Source organism: Labrus mixtus, unplaced genomic scaffold (genome assembly GCF_963584025.1).
Source record: "Labrus mixtus unplaced genomic scaffold, fLabMix1.1 SCAFFOLD_61, whole genome shotgun sequence".
NCBI lineage: Eukaryota > Metazoa > Chordata > Actinopteri > Labriformes > Labridae > Labrus > Labrus mixtus.
The window spans coordinates 145,001-157,500 of record NW_026870367.1 but is presented as its reverse complement, the minus strand read 5'-3'; the positions used below and the strand labels follow the sequence as shown (position 1 = coordinate 157,500).

Genomic DNA, 12,500 nt, shown 5'->3' with positions numbered 1-12,500 from the left:
GAAGAGACACACACATGAAGAGACCCACACGAGACACACACGAGACACACATATGAGACACACACATGAAGAGACACACACACGAGGAGACACACACATGAGACACACATATGAGACACACACATGAAGAGACACACACACGAGGAGACACACATATGAGACACACACATGAAGAGACACACACACGAGGAGACACACACGAGACACACACATGAGACACACACATGAGACACACACATGAGGACACACACATGACACACACACATGAGGACACACACATGACACACACACATGAGACACACACATGAGGACACACACGAGACACACACGAGACACACACATGAGGACACACACATGAAGAGACACACATGAGACACACACGAGACACACACATGAGACACACACATGAGACACACACGAGACACACACATGAGACACACACATGAGGACACACACGAGACACACACGAGACACACACATGAGGACACACACATGAAGAGACACACATGAGACACACACGAGACACACACATGAGACACACACATGAGACACACACATGAGACACACACGAGACACACACATGAAGAGACACACACACGAGACACACACACGAGACACACACGAGACACACACGAGACACACACGAGACACACACATGAGGACACACACATGAGACACACACACATGAAGAGACACACACATGAGACACACACATGAGACACACACGAGACACACACATGAGACACACACACGAGACACACACATGAGACACACACATGAAGAGACACACACACGAGACACACACACGAGACACACACACGAGACACACACACACGAGACACACACACGAGACACACACACGAGACACACACACGAGATACACACGAGACACACACGAGACACACACATGAGACACACACACGAGACACACACACGAGACACACACATGAAGAGACACACACATGAGGACACACACATGAAGAGACACACGAGACACACATATGAGACACACACATGAGGACACACACATGAAGAGACACACGAGACACACACATGAGACACACACACGAGACACACACATGAGACACACACGAGACACACACATGAAGAGACACACACATGAGGACAGACACATGAAGAGACACACACGAGACACACGAGACACACACATGAGACACACTCACATGAAGAGACACACACATGAAGAGACACACACGAGGACACACACGAGACACACACGAGACACACACATGAGACACACACACGAGACACACACATGAGACACACACGAGACACACACATGAAGAGACACACACATGAGGACACACACATGAAGAGACACATGAGACACACACATGAGACACACACACGAGACACACACATGAGACACACACGAGACACACACATGAAGAGACACACACGAGGACAGACACATGAAGAGACACACACGAGACACACACAAGACACACACACGAGACACACACGAGACACACACATGGGTCATCTTCATGCAAACACTGCTCCACCTCTAAACCATGACCCCATCAGAGTTTACCTGAGTCTCTGGGTCCTCTGATCCCAGACTGGCAGCTCCCAGTTTGACCACATCAGCCAGTTTGGTGATGGTGCAGACTGACGACTGGGCAGCCTGGGCCAGTTTCTCCTGACTCGCTCCGGCTCCAGAAACCAGCAGCTTGGTGTCCTCCACCAGAGCTTTAGCTGTCTTCAATATGAGCTCCCTGAACACACCACATCATGTTTATCATATTTATCATATAACCCTGAACACACCACATCAAATTTATCATATTTATCATATAACCCTGAACACACCACATCAAATTTATCATATTTATCATATAACCCTGAACACACCACATCATGTTTATCATATAACCCTGAACACACTACATCATATTTATCATATAACCCTGAACACACCACATCATATTTATCATATAACCCTGAACACACCACATCATATTTATCATATAACCCTGAACACACCACATCATCTTCATCATATTTATCATATAACCCTGAACACACCACATCATATTTATCATATAACCCTGAACACACCACATCATGTTTATCATATAACCCTGAACACACTACATCATATTTATCATATTTATCATATAACCCTGAACACACCACATCAAATTTATCATATAACCCTCAACACACCACATCATCTTTATCATATTTATCATATAACCCTGAACACACCACATCATATTTATCATATAACCCTGAACACACCACATCATATTTATCATATAACCCTGAACACACCACATCATCTTTATCATATAACCCTGAACACACTACATCATATTTATCATATTTATCATATAACCCTGAACACACCACATCAAATTTATCATATAACCCTCAACACACCACATCATCTTTATCATATTTATCATATAACCCTGAACACACCACATCATATTTATCATATAACCCTGAACACACCACATCATATTTATCATTTATCATATAACCCTGAACACACCACGTCATCTTTATCATTTATCATATAACCCTGAACACACCACATCATGTTTATACTCCACATATAGCTGAGTCAATACAGAGACACTGTCAGTGTGTATTAGTACCTGAGGTCAGTGTGTATTAGGTCAGTGTGTATTAGTACCTGAGGTCAGTGTGTATTAGTACCTGTGGTCAGTGTGTATTAGGTCAGTGTGTATTAGGTCAGTGTGTATTAGTACCTGTGGTCAGTGTGTATTAGGTCAGTGTGTATTAGGTCAGTGTGTATTAGTACCTGTGGTCAGTGTGTATTAGGTCAGTGTGTATTAGTACCTGAGGTCAGTGTGTATTAGTACCTGAGGTCAGTGTGTATTAGGTCAGTGTGTATTAGTACCTGTGGTCAGTGTGTATTAGTACCTGTGGTCAGTGTGTATTAGTACCTGTGGTCAGTGTGTATTAGGTCAGTGTGTATTAGTACCTGAGGTCAGTGTGTATTAGTACCTGAGGTCAGTGTGTATTAGGTCAGTGTGTATTAGTACCTGAGGTCAGTGTGTATTAGGTCAGTGTGTATTAGTACCTGAGGTCAGTGTGTATTAGTACCTGAGGTCAGTGTGTATTAGGTCAGTGTGTATTAGTACCTGAGGTCAGTGTGTATTAGTACCTGAGGTCAGTGTGTATTAGGTCAGTGTGTATTAGTACCTGTGGTCAGTGTGTATTAGTACCTGTGGTCAGTGTGTATTAGTACCTGTGGTCAGTGTGTATTAGGTCAGTGTGTATTAGTACCTGAGGTCAGTGTGTATCTTTACCTGTGGTCGGCGAAGGTCTCGGCGTTCTCTCGGTTCAGAGTCCCGGCTGTGGCGAACATGATGGTGGTGTCGAGGTCTGCGATGATACCCGATACGGCACTGGCGGCAGTGATGCAGGCCTGAGTGCCACGGTTACCGGCCTGCAGGGACGCCAGCACATGAGACACCTGGAGGAAGAGGAGCAGGTCAGGTGAGTGGACAGGTGAGTGGACAGGTGTGTGTGTGTGTGTGTGTGTGTGTGTGTGTGTGTGTGTGTGTGTGTGTGTGTGTGTGTGTGTGTGTGTGTGTGTGTGTGTGTGACCTTCTCGGAGACTTTGCGGGCGCTCTCGATCAGCTCCTTCTTGGTGAACGAGTCGTTGGGGCTGCACTGCAGAGCTCCAGCTTTAGTGACGAGGCCGGTGCAGCTGAATCCCAGCTCGCCCACCTGCTTCTTGATGTGAGAGCCGATCTGGAAACACACACAGGTAAGTGTTGATAAGTGTTGTTGTCATGGAGACAGGCTGAGCGTGATGACATTAATGTTTTTTTTACCTCATCGTTCTCGGCTGTCATGGCGGCATATTTGGCCTCGTCAGCCAGATTTCCAAACTCGTTGGTCAGATGGTTGGCCAATCCTCCGAGGTCGTCAGGGTTGGTGTTTGATTTGGTCACCTGAGGAGAGAGAGAGGTGAACACCTGAGTGTATCTGTTCATCGTCTTCAGGATTAATGATCATTTTGGTTTATAAAACATCTAAAGACAGTGAAATGATATCAGCACAAACAACAACAACAACAACAACAACAGCTGTTTATCCATCATCGAGTTCAACTCCAATGACTTATTGTTATAAATAACCAAGATGGCCACTGCTGATGCTGAATCACTACAAACATCTGACAGATGAGCTAGCTAAGTAGCCTAGCAGTCACATGTCTGTGTTCTGATTGGCTGTCTGTGTTCTGATTGGCTGTGCAGTCATGATTCCTCCTGTTCCATCAGATTGTGCTCAAAGGACTTTGATCCAATCGTGTCTCACCATCTCCTGCACGGTGACGGCGATGGCCTTGGCTGTCTTCACCATGGTGGTCTGATAGTCCACGAAGGTGCCTTCAGGTTCCAGACCAGGTGAGTCCTCCATCTTATTGATGGCGTCGTTGATAGAGTGCACCATGCCTCCCACTGCCCCCGCTGCGCTCGCTGCTTCAGCCAGCGTCGCCCCGAGATCATCCACCGCCTCCTTCATCATCTGCACCGACTCCTCCAGAGCCTCCTGCATGTGAGCCGCCTGCACAAACACACAACAACACACAACAACACATATCAATTAAAAACACAGAATCCATCCACTGTTACGTCTGAGGACAAAATCAATGATTCTAAATCTTGATGTTAATAAAAACACGCCGTGTGTGTTTCCTCGTCTACAGCTCTTTCAGCTAACGCTAACACTCTTGTGTCCCGCCTTTTTGTACCTTGGGGTTTCCTCCCGCCTCCTTGGCGGTGTAGAGCATCTGCAGAGCGGACTCCGTCAGGGTCTTTGTCTGGTCTAAGACCGCCATCTGCTGCTGGCTGCTCAGGATCTTTGAGGCTGTGCCGATGGCGGCCATGATGAGGGGCTCGAAGTAACTCGCCATCTGAGACACCTGGACAGGTAGACAACGTGTATATATCAGACAGACCAGTTTAAATCAGTTTAAACCAGTTTAGAACCAGTGTGTGTGTGTGTGTGTGTGTGTGTGTGTGTGTGTGTGTGTGTGTGTGTGTGTGTGTGTGTGTGTGTGTACCTTGTGTCCCAGCTGGGACGCCTCTGATCCAGCAGCCACAGCAACAGGATCAATCAGGTTACTGATCTCATGGACGGACGCCGCCATCTTCTCGTGGAGCGTCTGAACCAGAAACACACAAAATAGACACAAAATACACACACATGTAACATTCACCAAATACATCATATACTGTGTGTGTGTATACTGTGTGTGTATATACTGTGTGTGTATACTGTGTGTGTATACTGTGTGCATATACTGTGTGTATACTGTGTGTGTGTACTGTGTGTGTGTACTGTGTGTGTGTATATACTGTGTGTGTATACTGTGTGTGTATATACTGTGTGTGTATACTGTGTGTGTATACTGTGTGCATATACTGTGTGTATACTGTGTGTGTGTACTGTGTGTGTGTACTGTGTATGTGTATATACTGTGTGTGTATACTGTGTGTGTATATACTGTGTGTGTATACTGTGTGTGTATATACTGTGTGTGTATATACTGTGTGTGTGTGTACTGTGTGTGTATACTGTGTGTATACTGTGTGTGTATACTGTGTGTGTGTACTGTGTGTGTATACTGTGTGTGTACTGTGTGTGTATATACTGTGCGTGTATACTGTGTGCGTATACTGTGTGTGTGTACTGTGTGTGTGTACTGTGTGTGTATATACTGTGTGTGTGTACTGTGTGTGTGTACTGTGTGTGTATATACTGTGTGTGTGTACTGTGTGTGTGTGTACTGTGTGTATATACTGTGCGTATATACTGTGTGTGTATACTGTGTGTGTATACTGTGTGTGTGTACTGTGTGTGTATACTGTGTGTGTGTACTGTGTGTGTATATACTGTGTGTGTATACTGTGTGTGTGTACTGTGTGTGTATATACTGTGTGTGTATATACTGTGTGTATATACTGTGTGTGTATATACTGTGTGTGTATATACTGTGTGCGTATACTGTGTGTGTGTGTACTGTGTGTGTGTACTGTGTGTGTATATACTGTGTGTATATACTGTGTGTGTATACTGTGTGTGTATACTGTGTGTATATACTGTGTGTATGTGTACTGTGTGTGTATATACTGTGTGTGTATACTGTGTGTATATACTGTGTGTGTATATACTGTGTGTATGTGTACTGTGTGTGTATATACTGTGTGTGTATATACTGTGTGTGTATACTGTGTGTGTATATTGTGTGTGTATATACTGTGTGTATATACTGTGTGTGTACTGTGTGTATACTGTGTGTGTATACTGTGTATAGATACTGTGTGTGTGTACTGTGTGTATATACTGTGTGTGTATATACTGTGTGTGTGTGTACTGTGTGTATACTGTGTGTGTATACTGTGTGTGTGTACTGTGTGTGTATATACTGTGTGTGTATACTGTGTGTGTGTACTGTGTGTGTATATACTGTGTGTATATACTGTGTGTGTATATACTGTGTGCGTATACTGTGTGTGTGTGTACTGTGTGTGTGTACTGTGTGTGTATATACTGTGTGTATATACTGTGTGTATACTGTGTATGTATACTGTGTGTGTATACTGTGTGTGTGTACTGTGTGTGTATACTGTGTGTGTGTACTGTGTGTGTATATACTGTGTGTGTATACTGTGTGTGTGTACTGTGTGTGTATATACTGTGTGTATATACTGTGTGTGTATACTGTGTGTATATACTGTGTGTGTATATACTGTGTGTATGTGTACTGTGTGTGTGTATATACTGTGTGTGTATACTGTGTGTATATACTGTGTGTGTATGTGTACTGTGTGTGTATATACTGTGTGTGTATACTGTGTGTGTATATTGTGTGTGTATATACTGTGTGTATATACTGTGTGTGTACTGTGTGTGTATACTGTGTATAGATACTGTGTGTGTGTACTGTGTGTATATACTGTGTGTATATACTGTGTGTGTGTACTGTGTGTGTGTACTGTGTGCGTATACTGTGTGCGTATACTGTGTGTATATACTGCGTGCGTATACTGTGTGCGTATACTGTGTGCGTATACTGTGTGTGTATACTGTGTGCGTATACTGTGTGCGTATACTGTGTGTGTGTATACTGTGTGTATATACTGTGTGTATATACTGTGTGTGTATACTGTGTGTGTATATACTGTGTGTGTATACTGTGTGTGTGTATACTGCGTGTGTATATACTGTGTGTGTATACTGTGTGTGTGTATACTGTGTGTGTATATACTGTGTGTGTGTATACTGTGTGTGTATACTGTGTGTGTATATTGTGTGTGTATATACTGTGTGTGTATATACTGTGTGTGTATACTGTGTGTGTATACTGTGTGTGTATATTGTGTGTGTATATACTGTGTGTGTATACTGTGTGTGTATACTGTGTGTGTATATTGTGTGTGTATATACTGTGTGTGTATATACTGTGTGTGTATACTGTGTGTGTATACTGTGTGTGTATATTGTGTGTGTATATACTGTGTGTGTATACTGTGTGTGTATACTGTGTGTGTATATTGTGTGTGTATATACTGTGTGTATATACTGTGTGTGTATACTGTGTGTATACTTTGTGTGTGTGTGTATACTTTGTGTGTGTGTGTATACTATGTGTGTGTACTGTGTGTTTACTATGTGTGTATACTGTGTGTGTGTGTGTGTGTGTGTGTGTGTGTGTGTTTACTGTGTGTGTATACTGTGTGTGTGGTTACTTTGTGTGTGTACTGTGTGTGTTTACTGTGTGTGTATACTGTGTGTGTTTATACTGTGTGTGTATACTGTGTGTTTATACTGTGTGTGTACTGTGTGTGTATACCGTCTGTGTGTATTGTGTGTGTACTGTGTGTGTGTGTGTGTGTACTGTGTGTGTATACTGTGTCTGTGTGTGTGTTTATACTGTGTGTGTATACTGTGTGTGTATACTGTGTCTGTGTGTGTGTTTATACTGTGTGTGTATACTGTGTATGTGTGTACTGTGTGTGTACTGTGTGTATACTGTGTCTGTGTGTGTGTTTATACTGTGTGTGTATATACTGTGTGTGTATACTTTGTGTGTGTATACTGTGTGTGTGTACTGTGTGTGTACTGTGTGTGTACTGTGTGTGTATACTGTGTCTGTGTGTGTTTATACTGTTTGTGTATATACTGTGTGTGTATACTGTGTGTGTATACTTTGTGTGTGTGTATACTGTGTGTGTATTGTGTGTGTATACTGTGTTTGTGTACTGTGTGTGTACTGTGTGTGTGTGTGTACTGTGTGTGTATACTGTGTGTGTATACTGTGTCTGTGTGTGTGTATATACTGTGTGTGTATACTGTGTGTGTATACTGTGTGTGTGTATACTGTGTGTGTGTGTACTGTGTGTATACTGTGTGTGTGTACTGTGTGTGTATACTGTGTGTGTATACTGTGTGTGTGTGTGTATATACTGTGTGTGTATACTGTGTGTGTATACTGTGTGTGTGTGTATACTGTGTGTGTATACTGTGTGTGTGTACTGTGTGGTTACTGTGTGTGTGTACTGTGTGTGTATACTGTGTGTGTATACTGTGTGTGTGTACTGTGTGTGTATACTGTGTGTGTATACTGTATGTGTATACTGTGTGTGTGTACTGTGTGGTTACTGTGTGTGTGTACTGTGTGTGTATACTGTGTGTATATACTGTGTGTGTATACTGTGTGTGTATACTGTGTGTGTGTATACTGTGTGTGTGTACTGTGTGTGTGTACTGTGTGGTTACTGTGTGTGTGTACTGTGTGTGTATACTGTGTGTGTATACTGTGTGTGTATACTGTGTGGTTACTGTGTGTGTGTACTGTGTGTGTATATTGTGTGTGTATACTGTGTGTGTGTACCTCCATAGAGATGTCCTCTCGGGGTGTTAGCTGCTGGCTAATAGCAGCCAGTGAAGCCTGGTCAACCTCTCTGATGCAGCCGTTCAAAACCTCTATAGCATCATCACACTCCCTCTGACCTGGAGCTTTCTCTCTGCACACACACACACACACACACACACACACACACACACACACACACAGATTCAGTTGAAGCTAAAGAAAGTGTTTCTTTCTTTCTGTAATCATTATTTACCTCATGTTGGTGATGAGCTTCTTGATGGAGTCAGAAACCGTCCTGGAGTGTCCCGCCAGCACCGACCATTTGGGCGGGTCTTTAGGGTTGACCGCCAGTGAGCGGGCGGTCTGGATCAGACCAGTCGAGCTCTCCAGCATTGTCCTGGCTGCCATGACGATGGGCTCCATGGCAGCATGGCCCTGAGGAAGAGGAGAAGGTGAGACCCACAGAGCAGACAGGTAAACATGCACAGGTGTAACCCTCCAGGTGAGTCTCACCTCGGGGCTGATCTGAGCCGGGATGCTCGAGAACTCCGGATTTGAGGCGAAGGCAGTAAGATTATCAACAGCTTCAATCAGAGGACCAGTCGCTGCTCGACACTTCTCCCTGTTCTCCTGGTTAAAGGCCCCGTCCAGAGCCTGCACACACACACACACACACACACACACACACACACACAGAGACACACACACACACACACAGACACACACACACAGAGACACACACACACACACACACACACATAGAGACACACACACACACACACAGAGACACACACACACACACACACACACATACACACACAGAGACACACACACACACACACACACACACACACACATAGAGACACACACACACACACACAGAGACACACACACAGAGACACACACACACATACACACATAGAGACACACACACACACACAGAGACACACACAGAGACACACACACAGAGACACACACACACACACACAGAGACACACACACACACACACACACACACACACACACATACACACATAGAGACACACACACACACACAGAGACACACACACAGAGACACACACACACACACACACACACACACACACACACACAGACACAGACAGAGACACACACACACACACAGAGACACACACACACACACACACAGACACACACACACAGACAGAGACACACACACACACAGAGACACACACACACACACACACACACACACAGACACACACACACAGACAGAGACACACACACACACACACACACACACACACACACAGACACAGAGACACAGAGAGACACACACACACACACACATACACACACACACAGGTGAGAAACATTGACACTGGCCTGGATCTACCTGCTGACAGAGTTTAAAGGTCTTGCACACCTTGATGGACTTGACCAGGTTGGCGGTGGTGTTGGCGACCTCTTTGGCTGATTGGACGAACTGTCTCTTAGCAACAGGGTTTGGTGTCTTGGAGGAGGCGAGGCGGCAGGCGTTACACAGAGCGGAGGTGTGTTTGGCTACGATGGTGGCAGCAGACAGCACCTGAACACACACACACACACATCATTAGTATATGTTAGCTCAGGTGTGCTGTCTCAGATGTGCTGTCTCAGGTGTGCTGTCTCAGGTGTGCTGTCTCAGATGTGCTGTCTCAGGTGTTCTGTCTCAGGTGTGCTGTCTCAGGTGTGCTGTCTCAGATGTGCTGTCTCAGGTGTTCTGTCTCAGGTGTGCTGTCTCAGATGTGCTGTCTCAGGTGTGCTGTCTCAGGTGTGCTGTCTCAGGTGTTCTGTCTCAGGTGTTCTGTCTCAGATGTGCTGTCTCAGATGTCTCAGGTGTGCTGTCTCAGGTGTGCTGTCTCAGGTGTGCTGTCTCAGGTGTGCTGTCTCAGATGTGCTGTCTCAGATGTCTCAGGTGTGCTGTCTCAGGTGTGCTGTCTCAGATGTCTCAGGTGTGCTGTCTCAGGTGTGTTGTCTCAGGTGTGCTGTCTCAGATGTGCTGTCTCAGGTCTGTCTGAGGACGTACCTGGGACTGTGTGCAGGACGGGTCCACCAGGTTCTGACACGCCATCTGGATGGACTGATTTGCCCGGGCGAACTGAGCCGGGTCAACCAGGCCCTTCTGACCTGCCGAGCTGTTAGGGTCGGACACGCCCACCAGGTAGGCGGCCTGCAGACAGAGATCAGGGTTACAAACACACTTCTGTGTGTCTGATCAATAATCAGTACTGATGTTACCTGAGCAGCAGCTTCAGTCAGACCACACAGCGCCTTCGAGCCGCCGCTCACAGAGTCTCCAAACTCCGGCAGGTTGGAGTTCTTGGCATGATGGGAGATACCTGCCATGGACTCACCCAACACCTGAGCACAGGTAGCAGAAAGTGTTGATACAGGGGGCGGGGCTAAACTGAATAAAGAATGTGTGTTTGTGTTTTTACCTTTGAGTTCTCCATCACACTGTCGATGCAGTCAAAGTACGACAACTCGTTTACCGCCTCCGTCGGGTTCTCCAGCATCCCTCTCACCGACTAAAAACACACACACACACACACACACAGCAAGGTAAAAAAAAAAGTGCACCTGCGCAGGTAACATAAATCTGTACCTTCCACTGTTTCTTTGTCATCATTAATGTGTGTGTGTGTGTGTGTGTGTGTACCTCAAGCTCCCTCAGAGCGTTGTCACACTCCTTCTGACCCGGAGCCTGCTGAGTGCACATCGTGATCAGCTGATTGATGCTGTCTGTCACTGCCCTGAAGAGAGAGAGAGAGACAGCTGTATGAGAGACAGACAGGTAGAGAGAGAGAGAGAGACAGAGAGACAGACAGGTAGACACACAGACAGACAGACAGACAGGTAGAGAGGTAAACAGACACACAGACAGGTAGAGAGGTAAACAGGTAGACAGACAGACAGACACACAGACAGACAGTCAGACAGTCAGGTAGACAGACAGGTAGACAAACACACAGACAGACAGGTAGAGAGGTAGACAGGTAGACAGGTAAACAGACAGACAGGTCGAGAGGTAAACAGACAGACACACAGACAGGTAAACAGACAGACAGACAGGTAGAGAGGTAAACAGGTAAACAGACAGACAGACAGACAGGTAAACAGACACACAGACAGACAGACAGACAGACAGACAGACAGGTAAACAGGTAAACAGACACACAGACAGACAGACAGACAGACACACAAACACACAGACAGACAGGTAGAGAGGTAGACAGGTAAACAGACAGACAGGTAGAGAGGTAGACAGACAGGTAGACAGACAGACACACAAACAGATAGACAGACACATAGACAGGTAGAGAGGTAGACAGGTAAACAGACAGACAGGTAGAGAGGTAAACAGGTAAACAGACAGACAGGTAGAGAGGTAGACAGGTAAACAGACAGACAGGTAGAGAGGTAAACAGACAGACAGGTAGAGAGGTAGAGAGGTAAACAGACAGACAGGTAGAGAGGTAGACAGGTAAACAGACAGACAGACACACAGACAGACAGACAGGTAGAGAGGTAGACAGGTAAACAGACAGACAGACAGACAGGTAGAGATAGACAGGTAAACAGACAGACAGAC

At 45.3% G+C, this 12,500-nt stretch overlaps 1 protein-coding gene and 1 long non-coding RNA gene across 13 annotated transcripts in view; one reads left to right on the top strand and one right to left on the bottom strand.

Moving 5' to 3' along the window:
* The window catches only part of tln1 (talin 1), a 100,884-nt gene that overhangs the window by 28,380 nt on the left and 60,004 nt on the right, over positions 1-12,500 (bottom strand). For all 12 annotated transcript variants that reach the window (XR_009672804.1, XR_009672802.1, XR_009672806.1 and 9 more), the window contains 15 exons: positions 11,568-11,661; positions 11,347-11,436; positions 11,147-11,269; positions 10,935-11,078; positions 10,293-10,454; positions 9,401-9,541; positions 9,141-9,322; positions 8,906-9,038; positions 5,072-5,173; positions 4,760-4,930; positions 4,324-4,572; positions 3,837-3,956; positions 3,607-3,753; positions 3,306-3,472; positions 1,556-1,739 (listed from right to left, as the gene is read on the bottom strand). Coding sequence is in view for 4 of the 12 variants with exons in the window: in XM_061034615.1 (XP_060890598.1) it covers positions 1,556-1,739; positions 3,306-3,472; positions 3,607-3,753; positions 3,837-3,956; positions 4,324-4,572; positions 4,760-4,930; positions 5,072-5,173; positions 8,906-9,038; positions 9,141-9,322; positions 9,401-9,541; positions 10,293-10,454; positions 10,935-11,078; positions 11,147-11,269; positions 11,347-11,436; positions 11,568-11,661 (2,209 nt within the window). In the remaining 8 variants the exon portion in view is untranslated. The remainder of the gene's footprint in view (positions 1-1,555; positions 1,740-3,305; positions 3,473-3,606; positions 3,754-3,836; positions 3,957-4,323; positions 4,573-4,759; positions 4,931-5,071; positions 5,174-8,905; positions 9,039-9,140; positions 9,323-9,400; positions 9,542-10,292; positions 10,455-10,934; positions 11,079-11,146; positions 11,270-11,346; positions 11,437-11,567; positions 11,662-12,500) is intronic.
* LOC132971854 (uncharacterized) overlaps positions 12,250-12,500 on the top strand; it is a 452-nt gene continuing 201 nt past the window's right edge. The window contains exons 1-2 of the long non-coding RNA XR_009672813.1: positions 12,250-12,328; positions 12,373-12,468. This is a non-coding gene — a long non-coding RNA (uncharacterized LOC132971854). The remainder of the gene's footprint in view (positions 12,329-12,372; positions 12,469-12,500) is intronic.